This window comes from Pelodiscus sinensis, chromosome 17 (genome assembly GCF_049634645.1).
Source record: "Pelodiscus sinensis isolate JC-2024 chromosome 17, ASM4963464v1, whole genome shotgun sequence".
In the NCBI taxonomy this organism is placed as follows: domain Eukaryota; kingdom Metazoa; phylum Chordata; order Testudines; family Trionychidae; genus Pelodiscus; species Pelodiscus sinensis.
In genome coordinates this window covers 36,358,937-36,384,826 of record NC_134727.1, presented here as the reverse complement: position 1 = coordinate 36,384,826, position 25,890 = coordinate 36,358,937, and the positions used below count along the sequence as shown (strand labels likewise).

The window sequence follows — 25,890 nt, the reverse complement described above, 5'->3', positions numbered from 1 at the left end:
AAGCTAGATGTCCAAATCCCATTGAAATTCAATGGACTTAACAGCCTTAAATTCCCTTTCAAATACCAGCCGTGATATTGCTTGCAAAGGAAGGAGGCATAGAAAGGCTCTGTGTAGCTCAAAAGCTTGTGTCTCACCAGCAGAAATTGGTCCAATAAAAGATATTATCTCCCCCACGTTATCTCATCCATAACAAGTCTATTTGCATGTCCCCTCCCTGCCCACTGTATGAATTAATGTTTGAAAAGTGCACCAGGAGGAAGGTGCTCAGATATTAGGGGAATCAAGGCCAGCGAGGTTTCTAGCCAAATTAAGTGATTTCTCAGAATCCTTATTAGATTCAGCAAACTGTTATTCGATTTTGAACATGACTGATTACAATGAGTGGTAGAAAATATATTTTGCATTGTGAGCTGAGACCAGACAACTTGTTTCATTTGTGGCTTACAGCAAATGGATCTGAATAACTGCAACACTTAAAAGCTAGGGCAGTCATTCCTTTGCAAGATTAAAGCCTTCTTCTGTACATACACGCAACCAAGGCTGTTTTAGAAGCACTGGGTTTTCCTGTATGTACAATCTCTCTGCTCCAGCCTCTCATTTTTCCAAGTAAATTCCAATGGAACTAGAAGGGGTTTTTTTTAATAATCTTTTTATACTTAAAAAACCCTATTAGATTTGTATTGCATTTTTCTCCCTGTATTCTCCCCAAAGCCCACAGTTAATGAGAAGAAATCAGTTTATTGCACTAGCTGGCACCTCTGTGCTGAAAAGGCAGGATTCTTTCGTTACCAACCCATTTGCTGCTTAATTGAAATTTTTTTTCTCCAGACTAATTTCCATGCCGAGGCTCTCTTTGAATGCAGATGTATTAGCCAGAATTGATCACCCGCTCCAAACAAACGTTTTCTACTGAGTTTGCAAATCAAGGGTACAGGGGTTTTTAAAGCCAACCATCCCATTATCGGACACGTTGGTCTGGGGTCGGACAATTTTCTAGCTCCAACATGGGAACCCAAATCAGACAATTTAGTCTGAAATATATAAAAACTAGACAGTCTATTGTAAAATGTGTGGGTGCAGATTAGCCCGGGTTAGATTTAGATTGAGAGAGGCTTAATATATAGAAGCTGTAAAGGAACACAGTGGGTAAACAACTCCTAATTTCATATTCCAGATCATTTCTGGTCATAAATCCTCTCCCGCATTGGCAAACTAGCATCTTTACTGCTGAAATAGAACAAAAACAAATTTAAGGGGGGAAAAAAACCCTGCCATCGCAATTTGCAGAAAATTATTCCATTCATAACCTTAGGGAGATCAGACATTGTGTTTAGGAAGGTTAAGGGCCTAGAAACTGAAACACTGCTCTTAATTATTTGCCAGCTATTAGAGATGTTAATCTTTGCTATGCTATCTCCCCCTATACACAGACATATGACGTGCATCTTAAATCACCAGCGACCTCTGACCCGTCAGGATCTATATCACATTGTTTTAGATGCTAGTAAACCTCATTTTTTCTGGGTAATCATTTAGGGTATGTCTACACTACCACCCTAGTTCGAACTAGGGTGGTTAATGTAGTCATACGAACTTGCAAATGAAGCCCGGGATTTGAATTTCCCGGGCTTCATTTGCATGTTGCCGGGCGCCACCATTTTTAAATGTCCGCTAGTTCGGACTCCGTGCCCGCGGCTACACGCGGCACGAACTACGTAGTTCAGATTAGGCTTCCTATTCCGAACTACCTGTACTCCTCGTGGCTTCATTTGCAAGTTCGTATAACTACATTAACCACCCTCGTTCGAACTAGGGTGGTAGTGTAGACATACCCATCTATAGTAGCCCAATGTCTGTGACTCTGTAACGCTGAAATGCTGGCTGTTCCCTCTGGGCAGTGCTGTTGCCTCCCGCTGTGGATCTCGGCTGACTTCTGCACCACTCAGCCGGGCCGCCGCACGGGAGCAAGCAGCACAAGCGGCTGTTTGGGGTCCACGCTCCCCATGCAGCATGGGGATGCCGGGAAGTGAAGTGCGGTGTGACAGTGGCTCCAGGACTCACCTCTTGGCCATGAACATTACTGCCCCGCCCCCTTCGCCTCCCGCCGTGGCGCTTGGCTGACTTCTGTGCCACTCAGCCGGGCCGCCTCGCAGGAGCAAGCGGACATTTGGGCTCCGCAGTCCCCCAAGTGAGAGCTGAGAGAGAGGGGAGGGGCAGGCAGTAGGCAAAGGAGAGAGAGAGAGAGAGAGAGACGGACGTGGAGGAGAGACCTGAAAATCCCGTCTTATGACGGGCTATTGGCTAGTGATAGTATATTAACCTGGTACCATGCCAGTCTAAGCATTTCTGTTTTGGAGCTAACGGTCCACAGCTTGTGTTTGTGGTAACCATTTCACCACTGCTCCTCAGAGGATCCGAGTCTATGACAGCTCCCATCAACAGCACTTGGCTCATTAATTCAAGCTGCAGTATCGGAGAAGCCCTGGGTCTAATCCCCAGTGTAAGACCAAAGACAGCAGCCAACATATCATCAGTATTAGCATCTGCTAATGTCAATGACCGAGCAGGAGGAAATGGGAGACTTGATGTCCACTGAATCGCCTAGGCATCATTCCAAGTGGCAATCAAAGATCAGAATAAAAGCCCCGTCTAGTACTTCGGAGAGTCTAGGGCCAGGAGGGACCATTGTGATCTTCTAGGGCAGTGGTCACCAACCAGTCGATCGGGATCTACGGGTCGATCTTGGCACCTCTGACGGGATCCTGACGGGTTTGGCCACGAGGCTGTTAGGTGCCAGTATTTCAGCTGCCCTTCCTCCCACTGCTGCACTTCTCCTGCCCTTTGCCTTAGAGCTGCCCCTCCCAAGGAGCCTCCTGCTTTCCGTGCAGGGCAGGGGAAGGAGAGGAGGGTGCTGATGTCAGGGTGCTCCCTCTCCAACCCCTGTAGCCTGTCTCCACAGAGCAGAGTGGGGGGAGCACAACAGGGCTTGGGATGGAAGGAGTTTGCCAGCTGCTTTTGGGAGCGGTGCAGGGCCAGGGCGCCTTAGCCCCACTGCACCACCACCTATGAGCCATCTGAGGTCAGCAGTGTCCAGCAGGAGCCAGCTCCTAACCCCTGCTCCAGTCATGAAACCCCTCCTACACCCCAAGCCCCTAACCCACGCTCAGCTCAGAGCCCCTCACCCTCCAAATCCCTTGGCCCAAGACCAGAGCCTGCACCCCAACCCTCAGCCCCTGCGTAGTGAAAGGCAGGGAGAATGGGGGAAGGAGGGAGGATGGAGTGAGCAGGGCCAGGGCCTCGGAGAAGGGGCAGGAAGGAGGCTGGGCCAGGGGATTTGGGTTTGAGGTAGATCCTGGATTGCACTTAAATTCAAAAAGAGACCTTGTGCTTCAAGAGGTCGGGAACCCCTGCTCTAGTGTCGTGTGCCCTCCTGCAAGGACACGGGCGTTCGCACATCCCCGATTTCATTCTGTTTGAACTACAGCAGACCTTTCCGAAAAACGTCCCAACTTGATTTCAAAATTACCTGTGATGTGGAACCTACCGTGACCCGTGGTCAATTGTTTCCAAGGAGTTTTGGAAGGGTGGGAGGAAGGGCGCCAGCCACGCCCACCGGGCCACGACTAGCTTTTCATCCCATTCCCCGGACTGTCAGGGAGCGAGGGGAAAGTACTTGCATTTTGTGCGTGCCTCTCACACCTGGCTAGTGAAGGGAGGGGCAGAGGGGTAAATCACGGAATGCAAGCACTTTCCCCTCGCTCCCTAATAGTCTAGGGAACGGGGTGAAAAGCAAACCACGGCCCGGCACACATGGCTGCTGCCCCCTGCCCTCCTGAAACTCCGCCCTTGATTGTTTCACGGGTGAATTACCCTCACTCCGTTTGAGTAAATGTGGAGGAGGCCTCCTGAGTATCGAGAAAAATCATGCTCCTCCTATAAACAAAATAATAAACTAAAAAATGTCAGCAGCTCCCAACGCCTGTCTATGGCCTGCCCTTGGAAAACAGACAGATTAGCACAGGACACTGCTACTAGCACAATCTTTTACCCCCATCAGACCAGTAGTAATGGCCTCCCGCTCAGGGTACCTCTCTCTGGAACAATCCAGTAAGTGGGAAGTGCTTTACCTCCCCATTGTTCTTATTAAGGGGCAGTGCTTTTTAGTGTTTATAAAAAAAAAAAAAAAAGTGCCAGTACTCATTTCTTCAGGAAAGTAAATTTGAAAAACGCCTCTCCCACCCGTCTTCTTACTGCGTCCCCTAAACCCTTTTCTACTGAATTTGTGATAAACTTTTATCATCATGTTGCAATAAATAAAAATTGTTGAAATAAAAAATCAAAATAAGACATTTGTATAGGCCGTTTATTACTTTGATTTTAAAGAATTAATCTATGAAAACATCCTACATTGAGTTTCATCTCGCTGTTCCCGCAGAAGGAGTCAGTCAGGCTGGGGGCTGTGCCGAGGGAAAACGATGCAGCGCAAGTGTTCCAAAAAAAAGGTGCCGGTACGCCGTACTGGTGCGTACCGGCACAGAAAAAGCACGGCTAAGGGGTCCCATTCAGCTCTGGGCAAAGGGTCAGCACAAAAACCAGACCCAGAGCTGTACTTGGGTGCATTGCAGTTGCATGTTGGTACAACGAGGAGTCCTGCGGCATCTTAAAGATGGACAAATTGTTCTGGGTACAAGCTTTTGTGAAACCATCTGGCAGAGTGGGGTTTTTTACCCATATATGCTGATGTCCAAGTAAATCTGTTAGTCTCTAAGGTGCCACAGGACAATGCGTTATTTTTGCAGATGCAGACTAACACGGCTCCTGCTCTGTGTCTTGTCTCCTTTAGAAAGCAATAGGTTCCACAAGCTAGGGAAGCAGGATTCTCTGATGTACTTGCAGCACTTCCCACATCAGGGCCAGCCGGGCGCACTGCATTCCCTCCCCACTGCCATGAAAACAGACATCAAAAGGCAGAACTCAAAGCTGTACTGTGCATGGCAATGCAGGGCCCATTATGGCAGCATCTAGGATGAAATATTAGCTCATTTCTGGCTTGGAAATTACATCTTATTGCAAAACTGAAAATGGAGATTCAAAGGTTTAGTCTCTCTAGGTGAAATTCGTCCCTGCATGAATGGCAATAACCAGGGCTAGGCCTCATGTAAGCCCTACTCTGTAGGCTTCAGTGAGATTTCAGTGGTTTACAGCTCTTGAAGGCTGAAGTGGAGTTAGCTGGTGCCTAGGCCTGGATGATCTTTTCAGGGGTAAATTTCACACCTTATGGGACAACCGATCACTTTGCTTACTCCACCCAGGAAGTCGCCAAGGTGTCTGTCAGTGGCTTCACCCAAGGTCTACACACCAGATAACTCTACTTAAGCCTTCAAGCCACTTGGCCCTTGTCTATTCTTACCTGGAGATCAATGCTCTGGAGTTCAATCTTCTGGGGTTTGATTTAGCAGGTCTAGTAAGGACCCAGTCAATCAACTGCTGATGGCGCCCCCGTCAACTCCAGTACTCCACAAAGGCTCAAGGAGTAAGGGGAGAAAACAAAAGAGTTTCTCCCATCAACTTCCCACAATGGAAATTCAACATAAGGAACATCAATTCAACATAAGGAACAGCTATTCTTGTAGCTGGCATTGTGTGTCTTAAGTCGACTGTCTCCTTAAATATAGACCTGGCCTTAGATGCCAAGATGACTGATATCCTTGCCTCTCCCACCCTCAGAGCCAGCCCTATCTTGCGAGGAGTATCATTCTATGGTTGCACTCTGCTGTGCTCCCGGCCACAAAGACCCTGAGGCTGTCTCCCAACTCAGAACCCTGCATTGCAGATAACTTCATCTGCATTGGCCAGAAAGTATGGAAGAAAACACAATGCCTTCCCCCAGAGTGCTGCATGAACTATGAAGCCATGTGACACCATTAAAGCCAATGAGACCTGTGCAGTTCCAATCTCCCCCCCCCCCACTTTGAAAAGGAGAAAGTCAGAGCTCTGTACGTGCTCCTTTGCTATTTGCGATGTACGTACGTGGTAATTGGTGGCCTGTAATAAATCTAGGCTAATCTCCGAGTGTGTTTTCCCACTGGGGTTTGGTGCTGCAGTTCACACTTCTGATTTAGTCAGACGCCAGGGGTCTGTACCGATATTAGCAAACGGATTTAGTTCATTCGTCATCTCACTGGTACTTGGGATTCTATATTCTGAGATGTTTGGGCTTGGCAAACAAATTAGCAGAGACCAGTCTCATTAAGAACCCACAGAGCTACCTAGCCCCTCTAGCAATGGAAACAAGGCGCTGGCTGCTCTACCTTCAGATCCCCAGCCCTGCACCGCATGGGATACAGTCTCTACAACAGCTACAAATTAAACCTTTCCTTTCTTTTCAATCACGCAGCCTGGCGGCATCCAAAGAAGCTGAAGCGGCAGCTCGGTCTGCTCCGAAGCCCATGTCCCCATCGGATTTCCTGGATAAGTTGATGGGCAGAACCTCAGGCTACGATGCCAGAATCAGACCAAATTTTAAAGGTAGGCACCAGCCAGCTATTTTATTTTGTTTGCTTCGGGACACTGTTTACATGCCACCCCGTGAATGTCTTCCTGGTTGGAAAGGAACTACACGGACTTCATATGTATCGTGACAACGCTCCCACTCAAACTTGGTGGGTTCTGCACTTTCAGGCAGATTGCTTGCCTCAGAGGCTCACAATAGCCCTCAATTTAGGTACCACACCTAGGGCATCAGCTTGCTATTTGTCGAACTGCTCTTGTCATTGGGCAGCATGAGGTACAGAGGGAAACCAAACTCCACAGTCCTAGTGGACCCCCATCCCAGATGACACAGCACTGGATAAACCCCTTTCTTTTCCCCAGCCAGTCTTTTCCCTGAGTGGAAAATGGGGAGCGCCTGGCGGGCGGGACCCATGCCCATCTACTCTGGGTTCCAGTTCAGAGTCCTGTAAAAGCAGCTGTCAGTAAATGTCTCCAACACGAGTTGCGAGACAGCTACAAAACCCTGGGCTACTTCCCCACACCTTCCCCAGCACCTTCCTAACCTCTGGCTCTTCCTCCTGGTACCTGCTTGTACTTGCTCCTCCTAGGTCCTCTGCAGAGCTCCCTCTGTCCTCTCAGCTCCCCACGTGCTAACTAACTACAGGGAAGCTCTTTTTAACCCATCTGAACTGGTTCTTTAATTGGCCCCAGGTGTTCCAACTAGCCTTAGCTCACTTGACTCTGGAAGCCCATTTAATTAGCTCCAGGTACTTAATTGCCCTGATTGATTCCAGCAAGTTCCCACTGGTTCTGGACTAGCCCCTGCCCGTTTATACTGGGAACAGAAATTTACTCAATCTAAGGCTAACATACCTCCCTTCTCACTCTCTTGGACCCCTCTGGCCTGACCCTGTTACAGTGTACAACATCTTCCATCCTTTGGGACCTTCCAAACGTTCTTTACTCATTTGTTATCACACCGTTATATTGGAAACAGTTCATTTGCAACTGAAATGCAATTGTTTCTGGGGTGAAATATAATGACCGTACAACCAGAAACACAGTAAAGGTAGCGCACAAAGGTGAAAATAACATCCCATTGAAATTGCAAAGATGGTCTCGGGGAGCAAAATATTAATACTTTGGCTCGTGGGATTATAACCAAACTGCCCATCCCCATATTATGAAACAAGAAAGGGGACCTGTCTGGATGCCAAACTGATGGAAGCAGGGGATCCTGGAACAGAACGGTGTCTCTTTATACAAAGGTTGTAAACTGTGGTGTTGGAATATATATGGTGAATGGGAATGAAATGACCATAGTATTTCATAAACGGTGGGGAAGCCATAAGAGAGTGACATTGGTTGTCCCAAATAAGTCCTGACAGAAGTCTTTAGTCCCCACTTCTTCCTTATTCATGTCAAGCATCACCCATGTCAGATCTGTCACATTACAAAAATATTATAGATCTTTAAAAACATTCACTGGGATTATTTTTTTCACATTCCACCTCTTGTGAAGCCAGGGGCCTTGGTTACAGAGGACAGGACTAGGCTCCAGAAATACCCCCCCATCACGAATCTCAGAGCTCAGGTCAACTGACTCAGGCTCGTGAGGCTTTCAGGGTTGACATTCGAGCTTGCTGCAGAGCCCAGGTGCTGAAATCCAGCAAGGCGGGTGGGTGTCTGTCCAGCCTGAACAGGAATGTCTATGCTACAGTTTTAGCCCCGTTGCACATGCTCCTCCAGACTGAGTTAATTGACCTAAGCTCTGAGACACGGCGCTGCTGTGGGTGTTTTTTGTGGTGCAGACATGCCCAGAGCGTCTGTCTGAACAAGACTCCGAGGGAGCCCTAAATATGTCTAAAAAGGACTTCAAATCGTTTTCTACACATGACAACATGGCAGCTTGAAAACCCAACAGCCTGGGGTTTTCTAGGGCAAGGAGTGACAGCTGGGTCCATAGGGAAGCTCCCTTTCCAAGGGGATAAAGTCAACGTTTCTAGATCTGTAGCATACACAATTGCAGCCACTAAAGTCACAATGTTTTTATAAAGAGAAAAGACATCAGTGACGTAAAGCTTCATCTCTCCTCTCCTAGGCCTCAGCCACCTGGGGTGAGGCACTTATTGTTTTGGTGAGGAAGGGAGAAATTCCACATCAGGGAAATAAGAAAAGCTGCCTCTGGGTTTGTCTCCATTCCACCGAGGATCGACACTGCAGTAATCGATCCACCAGCGGTCCATTTATCATGTCTGCTTAGACACAATAAATCAATCCCTGAGCACTCTCCCATTAATGCCAGTACTCCACCAGAACAAGAAGAGTAGTTGGCATTGATGAGAGAGCAGTCCCCACTGACCTTACCACATGCAAGACACCCCAGTAAGTATGTCGACTTCTGCTACGCTATTTATATAGCTGAAGTGACGTAGATTACGTCAGCAGATGATTTTTTTAAAAGAGCTTTTGGAAGATACACAGGGGCTTGGCAAATTACACTAAAATTGTCAGGGGTGGACTAAATGGTGCTTGGTCCTGCCGTGAGGGCAGAGGACTCGAACTGATGACCTCTGGAGGCCCCTTCCAGTCCTATAGTTCTGTGAAATCCCAACACAGACGGGTTAGCGGGCAGAGAAGTGGAGCAGCAAAAGGAGCAGGACAATATAGACTGACCACAGGACTCACATTGTTTATCACATGGGTGGCCATCTTAGCTCCCCATGTGCACTGTGGGGCTGAGAGACAGGTTCGATGGGGGGAGGGAGGCATTACAAAGGCATGGTGAAGTGTGCACATGCTACTGTGAATGGTGCCATGGACTTCCCCAATGGCACAGAGCAGTCAGGACCTTCGTCACTCAGCTGATCTACAAGATGGCACCAGCAGCGTAGCTGCACCTTCCTAATAAGCCCTCAGTCCAGGCCCGCTGACAGGGTGCAAAAGGGACAATTTCTGCATGGCCCAGTGATTCAAAATGGCCAGAGCCATCCTTACGTGTCTGCAGAATACAGAGCTGCGTAGGACACCTGAAAATGTGGGGGCCCCCTGGGTCTTAATGTCCACCCACCCACCCACCTCTTCCTATCCCTGCTCTGTGGCTCAGCTTTCTCCAGAGAGAATCTAGTTAACTCAAAAGTGACAATGCCGGCCAGAGCTCTTCGCAGGCACCGAACCTGGGAAAGAGCCGTTCGAGTGGTGAGGAAGCCACTTAACAGGCAGTTGCCAACCCTAGTCTAGCCTGCCAGTTGCTGAATTGACTCTGTGGGTGAACGCGACCTTGGCTTAATATTTGCTTTAAAATATTTCCTCAGCGTGTGGCTGAAGATTATAACAGCACGTGGCTAAAACGTCGCCTTCCCCACCAGCTGCCATCGGGCATAGGGGCCCCATAAATCCTAAGGATGGTTCTGAAAAGGGCCCAGTGCTCCTAGTCATGACTGCTACTGTGGCCGTGGCCGTGGGCAGAGCCGCAGGCCCTTTAAATGGCACCGGAGCGCCACCTAGCACAATCCAAGCAGCGCTGAGGGCAATGTGCTCCGGAGAGCGACGAGGCCGCCTCAGGGAGGTTAACCCCAGCCCCGCCCATTCTGCCTGAGGCCCCACCCCTTCTGGGCCACCTCCCACTTTATGCTAGGCCTGGTGAGGCTATTGGGTCCAGTGCATACCCAGCTATCGGTGCAGTACTAAACCACAGGGAGGGGCACCACCTACTGTAGGGGTTCCCAACCACTGGTTTGCGGACCGGTGGCGGGCCATGAACCCCTGCCTGCCGGGCTGTGGCACTCTGGCCCTGCCACGCCCACAACTGCTAATTAGCCACGCCCACTGGGGAGCGCCGTTCCCTATAAGGTGTGCACCTGCGCACACACTAAAAATTCTCCTCCCACTCGCCCATGGTGAGTGGCACTGCAGGCTGCCCTAATGAGACAGCCTCACCACAGCCCTGGTTCCCACTCCGCCGGTGGCCACGTGGCCCTGCCGGTGGGGCTGCGTGGCGGGCAGCTGCCCCGTGTCCTTTCTGTTACGGGCGGTGTGTTCAGGACCAGGGAGTAGAGCCTTCGTGGCTATGAGCGTCCCGGCGTTTATCGGTATTACTGAGGATCAGGTTAGAGGCCCCGGGGAACCGCACTGGGGGTCCATGATATCCGCCCCTCCTCCAGCCTTAGAGCAGCCGTGACTGGAGCAGATGCGCTCAGCTGGTGGCTGGGAGGCAGCGCAGGGCTAGGTGAGGGGGTGGGGCAGACTCTGGGGGTTCTGTGGGGCTCTGAGGGCAGAAGGCTGGCACTGGGGGGGTTGGATGCAGGGGACTCTGGGACCAGTGGCTGGCACTGGGGGGTAGTGGAGGAGTGCGGGGCTCTAGGGGTTAGGGCAGGCACTGGGGGACTCTGGAGGCCGGAGCTTTTAGCAGACCAGCAACATTTTATTTGCATACACAGTATTTGCATACTGAATATGCAAATGTGCAACTAAACCGTTACCAGTCCACCAAAAGTTTCTGAATGGGTTTGCCAGTCCCTGCTATCAAAACGGTTGGGAACCACTGCCCTACTCTTGGGATAATCACTGAGATTCACGGCTGGTAAATGCAGGACAGGGATTCCCTTGGAGAGGCTGAAGCAATCAAGCTGCATTTGACTTAATACCACGTCTGCCTGTGAGGTTGGTTTTATATGCTCCCTTTCTCCCAGCTCACCTGGACTCACACTGCTCTGGCTGAGACATTATGGCTGTGGCAATGCATTGCCATGGCATGGGCAGAGTGCCGTGATGTCAAGTGGAGAAGCAGCAGATGGAGTAAATTAAGGGCTTGATTCTCATTTAAACAAAGGCCCCTTTTACTCTGCTCTGGCAGTGCAAAGGTAAACGCAATTTATACTGTGCAACCAGTGTAAAGGGACCTTCATGCAAGTCAGAATCAGGCCTGAACTGTTAAACAGAGAAGATCTTGTTTCCACATAACCTCGCAACCTTATCGAGGGGGATCAGTGGTATATTGCACCCTGATCCCTTAAACTTTCTGTGCATCAAGCCACACAAATTATGCCTCTCCAGATGCCAGCCGAGTTGTGCTGTCAAAAAGTGTTACTGCCAACTCAAGGGAATTCTTTATAAGGGCTTCTCCCACCACATAAAGCCTGATAGTACTCAAATTAACGGTAGCTTAGCTACAAGTGAACATGACTTGATCACATGTATAATGTGCAAGCAGAATAAAGTGCAGACCAATAATATATCTGCACTAGGGGCTTTAATAGGTCCAATTTCACAAAGCCAATTATGAATCAAATGAGCTGTGAAAAAGAATTTAATCAGAAAAAGAAAGAATGATAATTGGGAAACATTTAAGAACACCTTACAAGATGCTCAAAAAAGCCACAATTGAGGGAAAAGGCCTTACAGATTTAAAAAACAATCTGGTTTAGTAGGTGTGCACCTTATCGGGAACAGCGCTTAGATTAGAAGAAAACAAAGGCGTCTGTAAAAAAATAATATTTTACAATCTATAATTAATCTGGAAAAAAGGAGACATGATAACAGCTTTCAAGTACCTAAAAGGGTGTTACGTGTTACAAGGAGGGGAAAACGTGTTCTCTTTAATTTCTAAGGATAGGACAAGAAGCAATGGGCTTAAATTTCAGCCAGAGAGGTTTAGGTTGGAAATTAGGCAAAACTTCCCAACTGTCAGGGTGGTGAAACACTGGAATAAATTACCTAGGGAGATGGAGGAATCTTCATCACTGGAGACAGGAGCGGCCCGTGAGCCTAGGCGAGTTAGGCAGCTACCTAGGGCGTCGCTGGCCCGGGCGCACAATGATGACGTCACGGCCATTGACGGCCATGCAGGCAGGGGTGCCGATTGCACTGCCCCGCCTAGGGCGCCAGCTACTGCAGCCGGCCTCGGGCCGCTCCTGACTGGAGATATTGAAGAGCAGGTTGGACAGACATCTATCAGGCATGATCTAGATGGTGCTTGGTCCTGCCGTGAGGGCAGGAGACTGGACTCGATGACTTGTGAGGTCCCTTCCAGTTTTAGGATTCTATGATTCCTAGACAGTCGCTTCCCATTCTGTCTGTGTGAAACTGATTGTTCCTTCCTAAGCGGGGTACGTTGCCGACCGATCCTGTAAACCTTGTTTCACAAGGCATAAGGGATCGATCGGTCAGCAAAGGCTTCCTCGGCCGACCGATCCGCGTCTAGACTGCTGCACTATGCCGGATCAGCTGATCGTCGGCACAGCATGGCAGCCATGTTTATTTTAATGAAGCAGGGATTATTTAAATCCCCGCTTCTTTGACTATGCCGGGTAAACTAGTTTACATGGCTCCATCGACAGAGCCATGTAGTCTAGACATACCCTATATGCCTACGCCTAGTCAAGGCTTATTGACTCTCTTCAACACAAGTGGAAGTGTTGTTACAGGATTTTACTGTATTGGCACAAGGAAATAAGTAGAGAAAGCATCAAAACCATGCTTACGCTTAGCAACATTACCAGCACTTCCACTGCTTGCTGGGCTCTCAGAAGATATTTAGGGGGTAAATCAGAGCTAAATAACAGCACTGAACAATGAGGCTATGTCTACACTAGGGACTTATTTCGAAATAAGTTATTTGGAAATAATAATTCCCAGAATAACTATTTTGAAATAAGCTATTCCTCTTCACCAGCTGGAGTTATTTCGAAACAGGCCCTTTATTTCAAAACAACGGGCTTGGTAGTGTGGACACTTGCCCTGTTATTTCAAAATAAGGGGAGTTGTTTCAAAATAACTCCCCAGTGTAGACATGTCCTGATAGCCAGGACTGGTGGCTCTAACAAACTTTCCAGGACCACACGAAACTTGGCCACACCCATGATAAATGGACATCCAGCTAACTAAAATCATGCCAGACCACGGATGTTGCCGGACCAGAGAGGTTCAACCTGTATTTGCTCATCACAATGAATATTCCTGAATAACTCCCCATGTAGCTCAGACAGTCGCTATTTTTCATTCCTAAACTCTCCTTTCCAAGCGCTTTGTCCTTGACTGCTCCCCAAGATAAACCAGGACCCACAATCACAAAGCCACTGTTGTGAGATTCTAATTTCTGTGGCTTGTTTTTGTTTCTTACTGTCAGGTCTTTTTTCCCTCTCCAGGAATAATTGGTCTATGATCATGCAAAACACCTACAAGCCATTAATCATTGCATTAACACCTGCAGTCCAGATGCAAGGACTAGGTTCTGTCCCAGGTTTTCCCATGCAGACGCTCACATTAAGAGCATACCTGGGGAGATGAGCGAAAGGCAACTATCTGTAATGCCAGTGCAGCAACTCAGGGTTAAAAAATGCATCACTGGCACTTTTTACCCCCATGGTGCACACGCACACACACAAAAGAAATTAAACTTTAATATTTAATGAAATGTATACATTATCCTGCTGCTGATGGCCGCTGTATTGTAATTTTATTCAGGATAATTTAATTTTAGATTTATTTCAATGAACTTCCCCTTCCCCATGGGGGCAGTTGACTGGCTTAGTCTCCCACACATAAATCAGCATCCAATTTATATGGGAGTCACGGCCGCAGCTTTGCAGAGCGTGGGGTTGTAGCTCTCAGAGCACGTCACTTAAATTAACTGGCAGCAACTCATAAAGGCACTTTAATGGCTTTGATTGAAAATAAGGCCAAGATTGTGCCAGATCGATTTTGGGGGAGGCTAAGATTAAAAGGGAGGGAGATTATGGAAGAGCTTGGACTGCTCCTTGAAGTCACACATCCTTCTATTCTCAAGAATAGGAAATAGCATCTGAGTTTTGTTTGAGTTTGGGGAGCACAGTTAGTACCCAGGAAGGTTTGAATCTGACAGAGCTAGTTAGATCCTGAGAAGAGCTGTGGACATTTCCACATCCCTCACACCCTTCCCCACAGCCTTGACTCTGTCATGAACTGCAGTACAGGCAGTCCCCGGGTTACATGGATCTGACTTACATCGGATCCCTACTTACAAACGGGGTGAGGCAACCCCGCACTAGCTGCTTCCCTCCAGCAGACCAGGGAGACGCGAAGCTAGTGCCCCCCCCAGAAGACCAGGGAGACGCGGAGCGGCTTTTCTCAGCAGACACCTCAGCTTGGGAATAAAGGACTGAGGGAAGTGAGGTGTGGGAGAATAAAACTGAGCTCTGGAGAAATGTTTGGCTAGAGTTTCCCCTACAATATGTACCAGTTCTGACTTATATACAAATTCAACTTAAGAACAAACCTACAGTCCCTATCTTGTACGTAACCCGGGGACTGCCTGTACTTTTCCTTGCTGTTCTAGGTCTGGACTCCTGCACAGCTGTGTTCCACCCCAGAGGTGACTGCATTTTAGTGGCAAGTGAGGCAATTCCCAGGTATCCACATAGGTCTTGGTTGTCAGAAGTGCTGTGTACTCATAGTTCCCATTCACTCCAGCTGGAGTGGCAGGTGCTTAGCACGTCTAACAATCAAACCCATAGAAAGCAAAAGTCTTCTCTCAGATCCGTGGGGTAGACGTTGCCTGTACTAACATAGGTGGCAGCGAGGAGTTCCACATGGCTTGGCAAGGATAAAAGAGCACAGCAGAAATCTTTCATGTACAGCAGAAGAGAATGTTACCGCTACAATAGTTTATCATGTTAGTTTAACATTTCGTGCATGGTCCATTGGGATGAAAGGCTTCTTGCACAGACAAAATACTATGTACACACACACACACACACACACACACTTTGCTCTTGTACAGTTGCCCTTGAGTTTGATTCAGGGAAACTAATCATAGAATCCTAGGGTTGGAAGAGACCTCAGGATGTTATTGAGTCCAGCCCCCTGACCAAAACAGGACCAAGCCCAACTCAATCATCCCAGCCAGGACTTTGTCAAGCCGGGATTTAAAAACCCCTAGGGATGGAGATTCCACTCCCTCCCTAGGGAAATAGTTTTTCCTAACATGCAACCTAGACCTCCCCCACTGTAACTTGAGAACATCGCTCCTCGTTCTGCCATCTGTCACCACTGAGAACAGCCTGGCTCCATCCTCATTGGAACCCTCTTTCAGGTAGTTGAAATCCCCCCTCACTCTTCTCTTCTGCAGATGAAATAAGCCCAAATCCCTCAGCCCCTCCTCGTAGGTCATGTGCTCCAACCCCCTCATCATTTTTATTGCCCTCCACTGGACTCTTGCCAATGACTCCACATCCTTACTGTAAGAGGGGGCCCAGAGTTGGACACAATGTGCCAGATGTGGCCTCACCAGTGCCAAATAAAGGAGACTAATCACTTCTCTAGATCTGCTGGCAATGCTCCTCGTAATGCACCCTAATATGCCGTTAACTTTCTTGACTACAAGGGCACACTGTTGACTCATATGCAGCTTCTCATCCACTGTAATCCCTCAGTCTTTTTCTGCTGAACTGCTGCTTAGCCCGTTGGTCCCCAGCCTATAACAGTGCTTGGGACTGTTCTGTCTCAAGTGCAGGACTCTGCTCTCACCCTTGTTGAACCTTGTCAGATTTCTTTTGGCCCAATCCTCCAATTTGTCCAAGTCACTCTGGATCCTATCCCCACCCTCCAGCATGTCTACCTCTCCCCTTAGCTTAGTGTCATCTGCCAACTTGCTGAGGGTGCAATCCATCGCCTCATCCAAGTAATTAACAAAGATGTTGAACAAAACCGGTCCTAGAACCAACACTTGGGACACTCCACTTGAAACTGACCACCAGCCAGACATCGAGCTGTTGATCACTACCCATTGATCCTGACAATCTAGCCAGCTTTCTGTCCACCTGACAGTTCATTTATCCAACCCATCCATCCTTAACTTGCTGGCAAGAATACTGTGGGAGACCGTATCAAAAGCTTTGCTAAAGTCAAGATATTTCACTCACTTCCCAACCCAAACAGAGCATTACAGAGGGAACAAGCAGCAAAAGGAATATCCTAAAACTGCATTTTGCATTAGTGAGTTCACCCAACCTCTACAGTCCACAGTGTTGATTTGCTCCAGGTCGATTTCACATGGGCTCATTCAAACCCTGGGGCTATGTCTAGACTGCAAGCCTCTTTCGAAAGAGAGCGTCTAGACTGCAAGCAGTACTTTCGAAAAAGCAAGCCGCTTTTTCGAAAGAGAGCACCCAGACAGTCTGGATGCTCTCTTTTGAAAAAGCCCTGTTTGCATTCAAGAATGCCTTTTTTCAAAAGAGCACTTTCAAAAAAAGGTGTTCTTCCTCGTGAAATGAGGAGTACCGCTGTCGAAAGAAAAGCCGCGTTCTTTTGATTTAATTTCGAAAGAACACGGCTGTAGTCTAGACGCAGGTGAAGTTTTTTCGAAAAAAGGCTGCTTTTTTCAAAAAAAAACCCTGCAGTTTAGACACAGCCTGGGATGCCAGCTGTTTTTCTATTGGTTAGGAAGGACAATAACCAGAAAAAGATACATTTTTGCAGGTGATAGTCTAGCCTGTACTTGAATTAACCAGTCTGGACAGGGAGCTGTGCAGAGTGAGAGTTACTGTGGCGTTGACAGGGAGATGTCGGGAAGCTGGCAAGCCAACCATTCAGGTTTCTGGGAATTCGTACAAAGAAACTCCACCCGATGCTGTACCGCGCTGGTGCACAGGAAGGTTGTCATGTCTCCGCAAAACTATCGTCTCTTGGTAACAGGTACTGAGCTTACAAAGGGGACAGGACAGAAAGCAAAGGCTCAGTGATCAGGAAATGCCATTAATTTCTGCACAGGAGGAAGCTGACATTGATTACAGACCGCAAGCATCTTGTTAAAATCAGTGGGCCAAAAAGAAGCGTTTCATCTTTTTAGAGGCTGTTTAGATTGCAGATGTGGCTTCTGATGCTTCACGTCTCCTTGCCTTATCATCAAGTATAAACCGTCAGATACCATCTGCAATGCTGATGCATGAGCTGGGTAACCAATAGGGATATTTTAAAAACCCAGAACCACCATATGTCATTTTCTTTCTTCTTTTCTGTTGTTTTGGTTTGTTTTTGAAGACTGTCCCCCATGAAGCAGTTACAGCGGAGACTGAAAATAAGCTCAAGTTAAACCACAAATGCATCTGTAAGATGTCTGTGAATGATTTATTGTATGTACTGTCAGGGCACAGAGAAGTGATTTGACCAAATCTCAGAAAACTAGGACTGAAAGGGACCTCGAGAGGTCATCGAGTCCAGTCCCCTGCCCTCGTGGCAGGACCCAGTACTATCTAGACCATCCCTGATAGACATTTATCCAACCTACTCTTAAATATCTCCACAGATGGGGATTCCACAACCTCCCTGGGCAATTTATTCCAGTGTCTGACCACCCTGTCAGTTAGGAACTTTTTCCTAATGTCCAACCTAAACCTCCCTTGCTGCAGTTTAAGCCCATTGCTTCTTGTCCTATCCTCAAAGGCCAAGATGAACAAGTTTTCTCCCTCCTCCTTATGACACCCTTTTAGATACCTGAAAACGGCTATCATGTCCCCCCTCAGTCTTCTCTTTTCTAAACTAAACAAACCCAATTCCTTCAGCCTTCCCTCATAGCTCATGTTCTCTAGACCTTTAATCATTCTTGTTGCTCTTCTCTGGACCGTCTCCAATTTCTCCACATCCTTCTTGAAGTGTGGTGCCCAGAACTGGACACAATACTCCAATTGAGGCCTAAACAGTGCAGAGTAGAGCGGAAGAATGACTTCTCGTGTCTTGCTCACAACACACCTTGCTCACAACACACGTCTTTGCTCACAAAGACCAGGGTGTTTGGGATGGTGGGGGACAGGCCTCAACAGCGCTGGGCTCACTCCCAGTTTGTCTAATGTTACTGAAAGCGCATGCTTCAGGGTGTTCTCTGGTCAACCTGCAGGGGTCAGGAAGGGAGCTGTCCCTCTCAGTGTATTATGGGAAGGTAGAGAGTTGGGTGATGCATACCAACAAGACCTGCCACTGGAAGCAGAGTCCAGGGCAGAGAATCAGAGAATCAATTTTGTCCAAATCGAAACGGCTCTCATAACCCGGCAGCACCAATGAATTTCCCAAGCTCCAGCAAGTACAGCTGGCCAGATGTTGTCCCCAGCCCAATGCTCAGTGAGCGGAGCTCTGGCAGACTTTTCTGGCTGTCCTCTGCACAGGGGAGTACTAGAGGAAGAACTCTCGCCCTCTCCACTCTTCAAACACAAGCTGCTTCAGCCATAGCTTGGTCCGGGATATATCTGATCCCTATTTGCAATTGCCAGGCACAGAAATGTATTTGAAATTAGTTGGCTGATTTATTTAATCTCTCAAAGATAAAACAAAGAGGAAATGTGCTTTGCATGGCAAATTCCGGACAACTTCAGTGGTGCATTCGATATTCTGGGTTCCACCTCTAATCCCTCTTTCCCGTTTGACAACGCCTTCCTCTGCCCCCTGCAAAGTGACCAGTCCCCCGTATTTTAAAGGGGCAGGCTCAACTTTCCAGCCTGCAATTCCAAGGCTGTTACCCAAAGGCTGGGAGGGTCAAAGCCTCAAGTTGGAAAGGGATGGGATTCGGTTAGGCTGCACTAAACGAGGGGCCATGCTCTGCTCTATTATCAAGAGTCTGGCCAAAGAGAGATGACAAATACTGACCGGAAGTGGGACTTGAAGTGGTCAGTGAACTTTTTGTGATTTTTTTGCTGAAACTAGGGATTAAAAAACACCCAGAAGAGTTAACCAGTTAAAGGTGGGGGGGGCTGGTTCTCCTGGCCAGACTCTCTGATTAACTGGTTGCCCATTAAGCATGTTGGTAAGGCACATGTTTACCAGGTAACGGGTTAACCATTTAATCTTTAACACCCCTACCTAAAATCAAAAGTTTTGGTGGGAACGTTCCCATTCCAGTGAAACTGCTACCAGAGAGGTTTCTTGGGTCCGGAATGGAAGGTCCAGTCAAAATAAGAGTGAGGGGGAGGGATAGGATTTGGCCCTGCACAACATGGAAGTGTGTGGAATATGACTAAGGGGCTACATGTATGACCCACTTAAATTTTCGAACATACAGTACATGGGGCAGAGTAAAGGTTATGGTGCCATGTACAATGCTAAACTGCCGAGCCAATAGGATTTAGCCCAACAATGTGGAGATATGTTTGCCGATGAGCTCACGGTAGTTTACTGATCTGCTCTTAATTTGTTGCACAGGCCCTGCAGTGAACGTCAGCTGCAACATTTTCATCAACAGCTTTGGTTCTATTGCGGAAACGACAATGGTAAGTAACATTAAGGCTAGCTATTCAACTTGTTCGGTCACATTCTGCTTCCAGTGCATGTGGCAGGTTTCCAATGGGATGTTTGCTGCTCTTCTGCTCAAGGAGACTGTTGCAACTGGGTTATATTTGAGGGGTGGCTAAATTAACGGCTTGAGTGTACAAGACTTGTAGCATTTCACTGTCCAAAGATCTTGTGCCGTTTAGTGATAGAGATGTAGCCGTGTTAGTCTGGGGTAGCTGAAGCAAAATGCAGGACAATGTAGCACTTTAAAGACTAACAAGATGGTTTATTAGATGATGAGCTTTCGTGGGCCAGACCCACTTCCTCAGATCAAATAGTGGAAGAAAGTAGTCACAACCATATATACCAAAGGATACAATTAAAAAAAATGAACAAATATGAAAAGGACAAATCACATTGCAGAACAGGAGGAGGATGCAAGGGGGGGGGGAGGAAGGTAAGTGTCTGTGAATTGATGATATTAGAGGTAGGGAGAGTGGGATGTTTGTGAGTTAATGGTATTAGAGGTGATAATTGGGGAAACTATCTTGGTAATGGGTGAGATAGTTCAAATGTTTGTTGAGTCCTTTTTGGAAAGTGTCGAATTTTAACATGAATGACAGTTCAGAGGATTCCCTTTCAAGTGCAGATGTAAAAGGTCTTTGTAGCAGAATGCAGGTGGTTAAGTCATTGAGAGAGTGTCCTTTCTGGTTAAAGTGGCAAGAAACTGTTTTCTCTTTGTGACGTTTCATGAGCTTTCGTGGGCACAGCCCACTTCTTCAGATGACCAGAGTTTTGAGAGACACCCAACATTTCCCAAAGTTCAAGAGCATTTAGATCTGGGATTTTGAATTAGCCCAGTATAGAGTGAAGGGGCAGCAACTCAAATCTAGATCCAGTCTTTCTCAGATTCTCCAGAATTGGAGAGGGTTTTCACTGCTTTGGAGCCAGTGTCTGCATTTAAAAAAAAAAAAAAAACAACCCACAGCCTTAAAATTCATTTAATCAAAAACCAACATTAGCAAGATTTTGCAAGCTCAGACCATCTTCAGGGGGAATTAACGAACATTGCTAATAGCAGTATCCAATTTGTAAGGCGCTAGAAGGAGACAATCATGAGGAAAGGAGATAATGGTCTTGAGATGGAGCAATTAAAGATCAGCTGCGACATAATCAGTGAACAGCGAACCAAAGCTCTGGAGGTACAATGCCGTCCTCCCGTATTAATTAAAGATAATTCAGAAATATGATGTTCAATTACTTTTTGTAAGTCTCTCTTTGTAGAAAGATGTTGATTGAAGTATGTAAAACTCCCCCCTTCCAATTGTCCTATGCATTTAGAACAGGATGTTCTGGGTTTTACACACAGCATTTTACACGGGTGTGACTTCCATTGCTTTCTATGGGAGTTACTCTAGATTTACACCAGAAATTGGAGGCGAATCAGGTGCTATCTCTATGCTTAGTTACAATACAGCAGAATTGAAAGCTCAGTATTCTTTTAACGCAATGCATATTTAACTCTATTAACAGGCACACACTGGCATTGAGTATATTTGGACTAAATTCTTAAAGAAATAAAATCCTTAGATGAAGGGCAGCACTTGTCAATAATATTTCAACCCCATGACAGTGCAGTGGGTCTAAACTCACCACCTTTGTTTGCAGATTAATTTGCATAAATAAATTACAAATACCGAGATTCTTCAATTTGTTCATGACTTGGAGAATGGAACTGTGACTAGTGTTGCCATTTTATTGGATAACTTCATTGGGCGGGATGAACAATAAGCAAATCAGGACGGACCGTTCCTCCATAAAATTCAACGGAGCCGAACTGTTGACTGGCGTGGGAGATGTGGCAAGCTTACGGTGTACTTCTCTGTGCAATACACAGAAAGACATCATGCAATACAGCCGGCTTTCATCATATACCTGTTATTTATTGCTCTCCATGGATATGCTGTAAAATGGGTGCGTTGTAAGCCTAGCCTGACAAAGAGAAACACATTGCAGATCTCGCGAATACACTGCAGGGATCTGCTCTGTTCTGTAGTGTCCACCATTTTGGAATCCATTCCTCTGAAGAAAAAAATAATCACTTGGAAAACATAGGTTTGCTGATTCTTCTCAAGCAGGCATCACGAAACAGAATTGTAGCCCGGGAAATCAGCCATTAGAATCCCCCCTCTACCCGCACTCCTCCAGCTATTTTTTTTTTAATGTCGCAGAGATTAGCGAGGTTGCACGAATGGCATTGTCTCCAAACCGGAGCGGTGGATTTTGAGATGTCAAAACACAGCTTCATTCGGAATCAGAACCAAAGCAGAACAGTCCAAAGGTCGCCGCAAAGGAAAACGCCACTCAAACTTTCGCTTCTGGACAGCCGGCGTGTTTCATTTTACACCAGCCAAAATGCATTCTTTCAGCCCTCTGTGTAATATAATCCAGAACACCAAAATAACCCTCTGGAAAGCAAAGTGGCTTCAAAACACAAAAATCAGAATGTTTTGGTCTGAAGATGTTGAAACGGGACATTTTGGACACTAGCTGTAGTTATTGCTTCCTGATTTTCTTCTTCAACTAAATTCTGTCAAAATGAACCCGATGGTGAAGCCTTTAAGTTCTGACAGAACTGCATATTCCAGCAGAGTGTGGTTCCAACCAAATTTCTCCAGCCAGCCCTACTCAAAACAACTACAGAGAACTGCTTGTCACTGGGGTAACTCTAAGATGGCTGCCCCATGAGTGTAGGAGAGCTTTCCGCAGACTTGCAACTCAAGGCCCAGCACCCTTCTAAAGGGACAATGTAAATGACTCAAGGACAGCATGGCTACGGTGGATTAGCATTTTTTCCATGAAAAAGTGCCAAAGAAAATCATTTTCATTTCATTCAAAATTGTTCACTTTCACCACTGAAAGAGAAAATTGAAAATTTCTTCCCATTTCTTTTTAATCCCTTTTTCACACGAGAAACGTGTGCAGACAGGCAAAGATGCTGAGGGAGGGAGGGGAGTTCAAAAATGGAAGAAAGTATCGATTATGAGGTTTTTTTAAAAATAACTTTTCCAGAAGGGAAAAAAATACATAAACAAGAATTCCCTTCACTGTGTTAAAACAAAAAATATATTTTAAAAATTCAACATTTTTATTTTGATTTTTTTTTTCAAAACCCGAACATTTGGTAGGTGTTTTTCATGGAAACAATATTCTATTTTTGATTTCACCCCATTTTTCAATGAAAATGAGTTGACTAGCTCTGGATCCAGCTCTCAGGTAAGAAACTCAATTCTTTTGCTGGAGTAGTGGAGATTCAAGCTTTTAGCCCTGAAGGTCACAGGTTCAAATCTCACTGTTAACTCACCCTGGCCTGGTTACAAGCAACATTGCAGAATCACTGCCCAAATGAAACAAGAAATTCAGTGCTCAAAAGACACTCTCCCTAATGTCTCCTGGATGGCTGAACGACTATAGCATGTTGTAAGAAGTAAGCATATTGCTGGTACCCAGGGAAGGCACAACCACAGAGATTTATCAGTTCACTTAATTACAGAGATCTCTAAAACATGTTTTGGGACTTTTCGTTCACACATAAGCCATTGCTGTTGACATTTAAAGATGCTAGCGACGAACTCTGTAGCACACAAATCTGTGGAGATTATTATTGTCAACATGCATGTGGCTAATGAGATCACAAGTTCACCGATTAGGGCACCAAAGCAGGAGGAGCAAAGGGAGGAGAAGAAGAGATACATGGAAACGAGTAACAAGGAAGAGAAGAGGGCATGTCTACACAGCAGGGCTAAAGCCAAAATAAGCTACACAACTTCAGCTACGTCAATTGCATAGCTGAAGTCAAAATATTATTTCAGCTTTTGGCTCTATTGACACAACAGGACATCCAAGAAAAAGCATTCTCTCTCCGACTTTCCTTACTCCTTGTAAGACAAGCGTTACAGGAAGTCTTCCAGCTCGCCATTATTTTGACATTATGTCAAAATAACTGCTTATAGCATAGACGCAGACTGACGTTATTCTGAAATAACACTGCTGTGTAGATGTGCCCACATAAAGAAGTTCTCAAACCCAAGTTTCCATTTATTAGAAAAGTGGGTGGCAAAAAGGAAGGTAACAAAGATACAGAGCATTTCAACAGCCATCAACTCTCTATGAACTCTCTTAAAGGGGATTCAAAGAATGCAAAAGGCAAGAAGTGGAGAGGTGAAATGTTCGGGGAGGTTAGAAGAAAGCGTAGAAGGAAATTAACATGTGGAATGGACTCCCAAAGGCAGAACCAAGATTAAGGGCATGATCCTTCAAGGTCAGTAGTCAATGAGGGCTCTCAGCACCATGCAGAAGGTCCCCAATTAAATATAGACACAAACACAGAAAGACTAAGTAACCATATGCAATGACCTGTGACTGATGGAACACGGTCATAGTGTGCAGCTTGGCCTTTGGATCACAGCTCCATCAAGATCCAGACAAAGGACAAAACAACCAGCAATTGGGAACACTGAGAACTAAGCAAGCACTTTGAGGAGCAAAAGCATAGCAGAGCACAGCAGCCAGACAAAGAAGAATGGATGGATCTAGATGGTCTCCTTCTTCTCTGGAACACTGCCGTGGAGTTCTGCGTTGAACAAACAAGGAAATGCATCCTTTCCTCCAGCTCATTTTTATTCCTGAATGTGGTGTTTGGGGGGGGGGGGGTTGCCACATTTGCAGGTAGAGGAATCTAAATACAAGAGCAAATATCTCATTCAAAATGAGTAACCAAACTCCTCATGAACTGAGTCTTCCAGTGAAGTGGGCCAAGTTTAGCAGTGAGTTGGAATGAGAGTTCGAGGGAAAGATGCGCTGACATTTGGGATTCTTAAATTTCAGCAGCGCCCTTTGCATATATCTTTTTTCCAGTTGTTTAAAGGAATTGCACAAAGTGTTCACCCCATTTGAAAAGGGCAAACTAAATAGAACCTCGTAGCCAGTCACAGCTCCATGACATCCACTAAATAAGTAGCTAATAAGGGCACAAGACACTGCAGGCTACAACCATCCAATTGTAATACAGTCATTTGGAGTCATCTGTACAAGAACTTTGCCAATCAGATAATGAATCATTTCCGTACGGGGGTTTAAATAAGCCTCTACAACTTCACCAGCCTCAATGCAGCACACAGGAAGAAACTACTGAGCCAGGGTCCATGCTCTGAGCTCAGTTCTATAGTCTTGGAGATCAACAAGAGTTATGAATATCTACAGAGAGAACTGGACTCAGCGGCAAACAGCAGTGAAGGTCATTTGGGGTCATTTCTCGGTTTCATGTGGGCGACATTTTTATTTTTCAAAACATCTCTGAAAATGGAACTTTTTACTCAAAACATGTGGCCGTTCAAAAACTGCAAAAGCGTTAGGCCCTCCCAAAACAAGATTTCTAATGCTGACGCTCAAAAGGTCAAAAACCATCGTGGGGGTCCATTTGAAAATAGGATCGTTTCTGACGAACCAGGGTGCGAATGGTGAAATCTCAAAAGGTTTTTTTCCGTAAACCAGTTTATGTATATGAAAAAAACAAACAAATGCAAAAGCCACCATTGAAGTTTTGCTTGAATACTTTTTACTCTGAGATTAATAGTTTGGAGTCACAGTGAAGTACCAGTGCACAGAGGTCTTTCAAATAAAGCCTCTGCATTTTACACCAAGCCAGGTCTATACTATGCAGAAGATCGATGCTGCTGTGATCTATCTCCTGGGGTTCGATTTAGCGGGTCTAGTGAAGACCTGCTAAATCAAACTCAGAAGGCGCCCCCGTTGGCACCAGTATTCCTCCTCCTCCCAAAGAGTAAAGGAAGCCGACAGAAGTGTTTGTTCCTGTCGATCTCTCGCTGTGTGGATGGCACAGAAATGCAATTTAAGATACGTTGACTCCAGCTATATAATTAACGTAGCTGGAGTTGCATATAATAAGTCGAACTTCCACTATAGTGTAGACCAGGCCAAAGACCATTTCAGTTATGTAAGAACAGCCATACTGGGTCCATCTAGCCCAGTCTCCTGCATTCCAACAGTGGCCAATGCCAGGTACCCCAGAGGTTAGGAGTGAGACACGTGCTTTCAGGTATACACCATGCCCCTACCTCCTAGCCAGAGTGACTGGGTGAG

At 46.4% G+C, this 25,890-nt stretch overlaps 1 protein-coding gene across 1 annotated transcript in view; it reads left to right on the top strand.

The window, feature by feature from the left end:
• The window catches only part of GLRA1 (glycine receptor alpha 1), an 87,118-nt gene that overhangs the window by 24,199 nt on the left and 37,029 nt on the right, over positions 1 to 25,890 (top strand). Inside the window, exons 2-3 of the mRNA XM_014581165.3 lie at positions 6,401 to 6,531; positions 19,660 to 19,727. Coding sequence (XP_014436651.2) covers positions 6,401 to 6,531; positions 19,660 to 19,727 — 199 coding nt within the window. The remainder of the gene's footprint in view (positions 1 to 6,400; positions 6,532 to 19,659; positions 19,728 to 25,890) is intronic.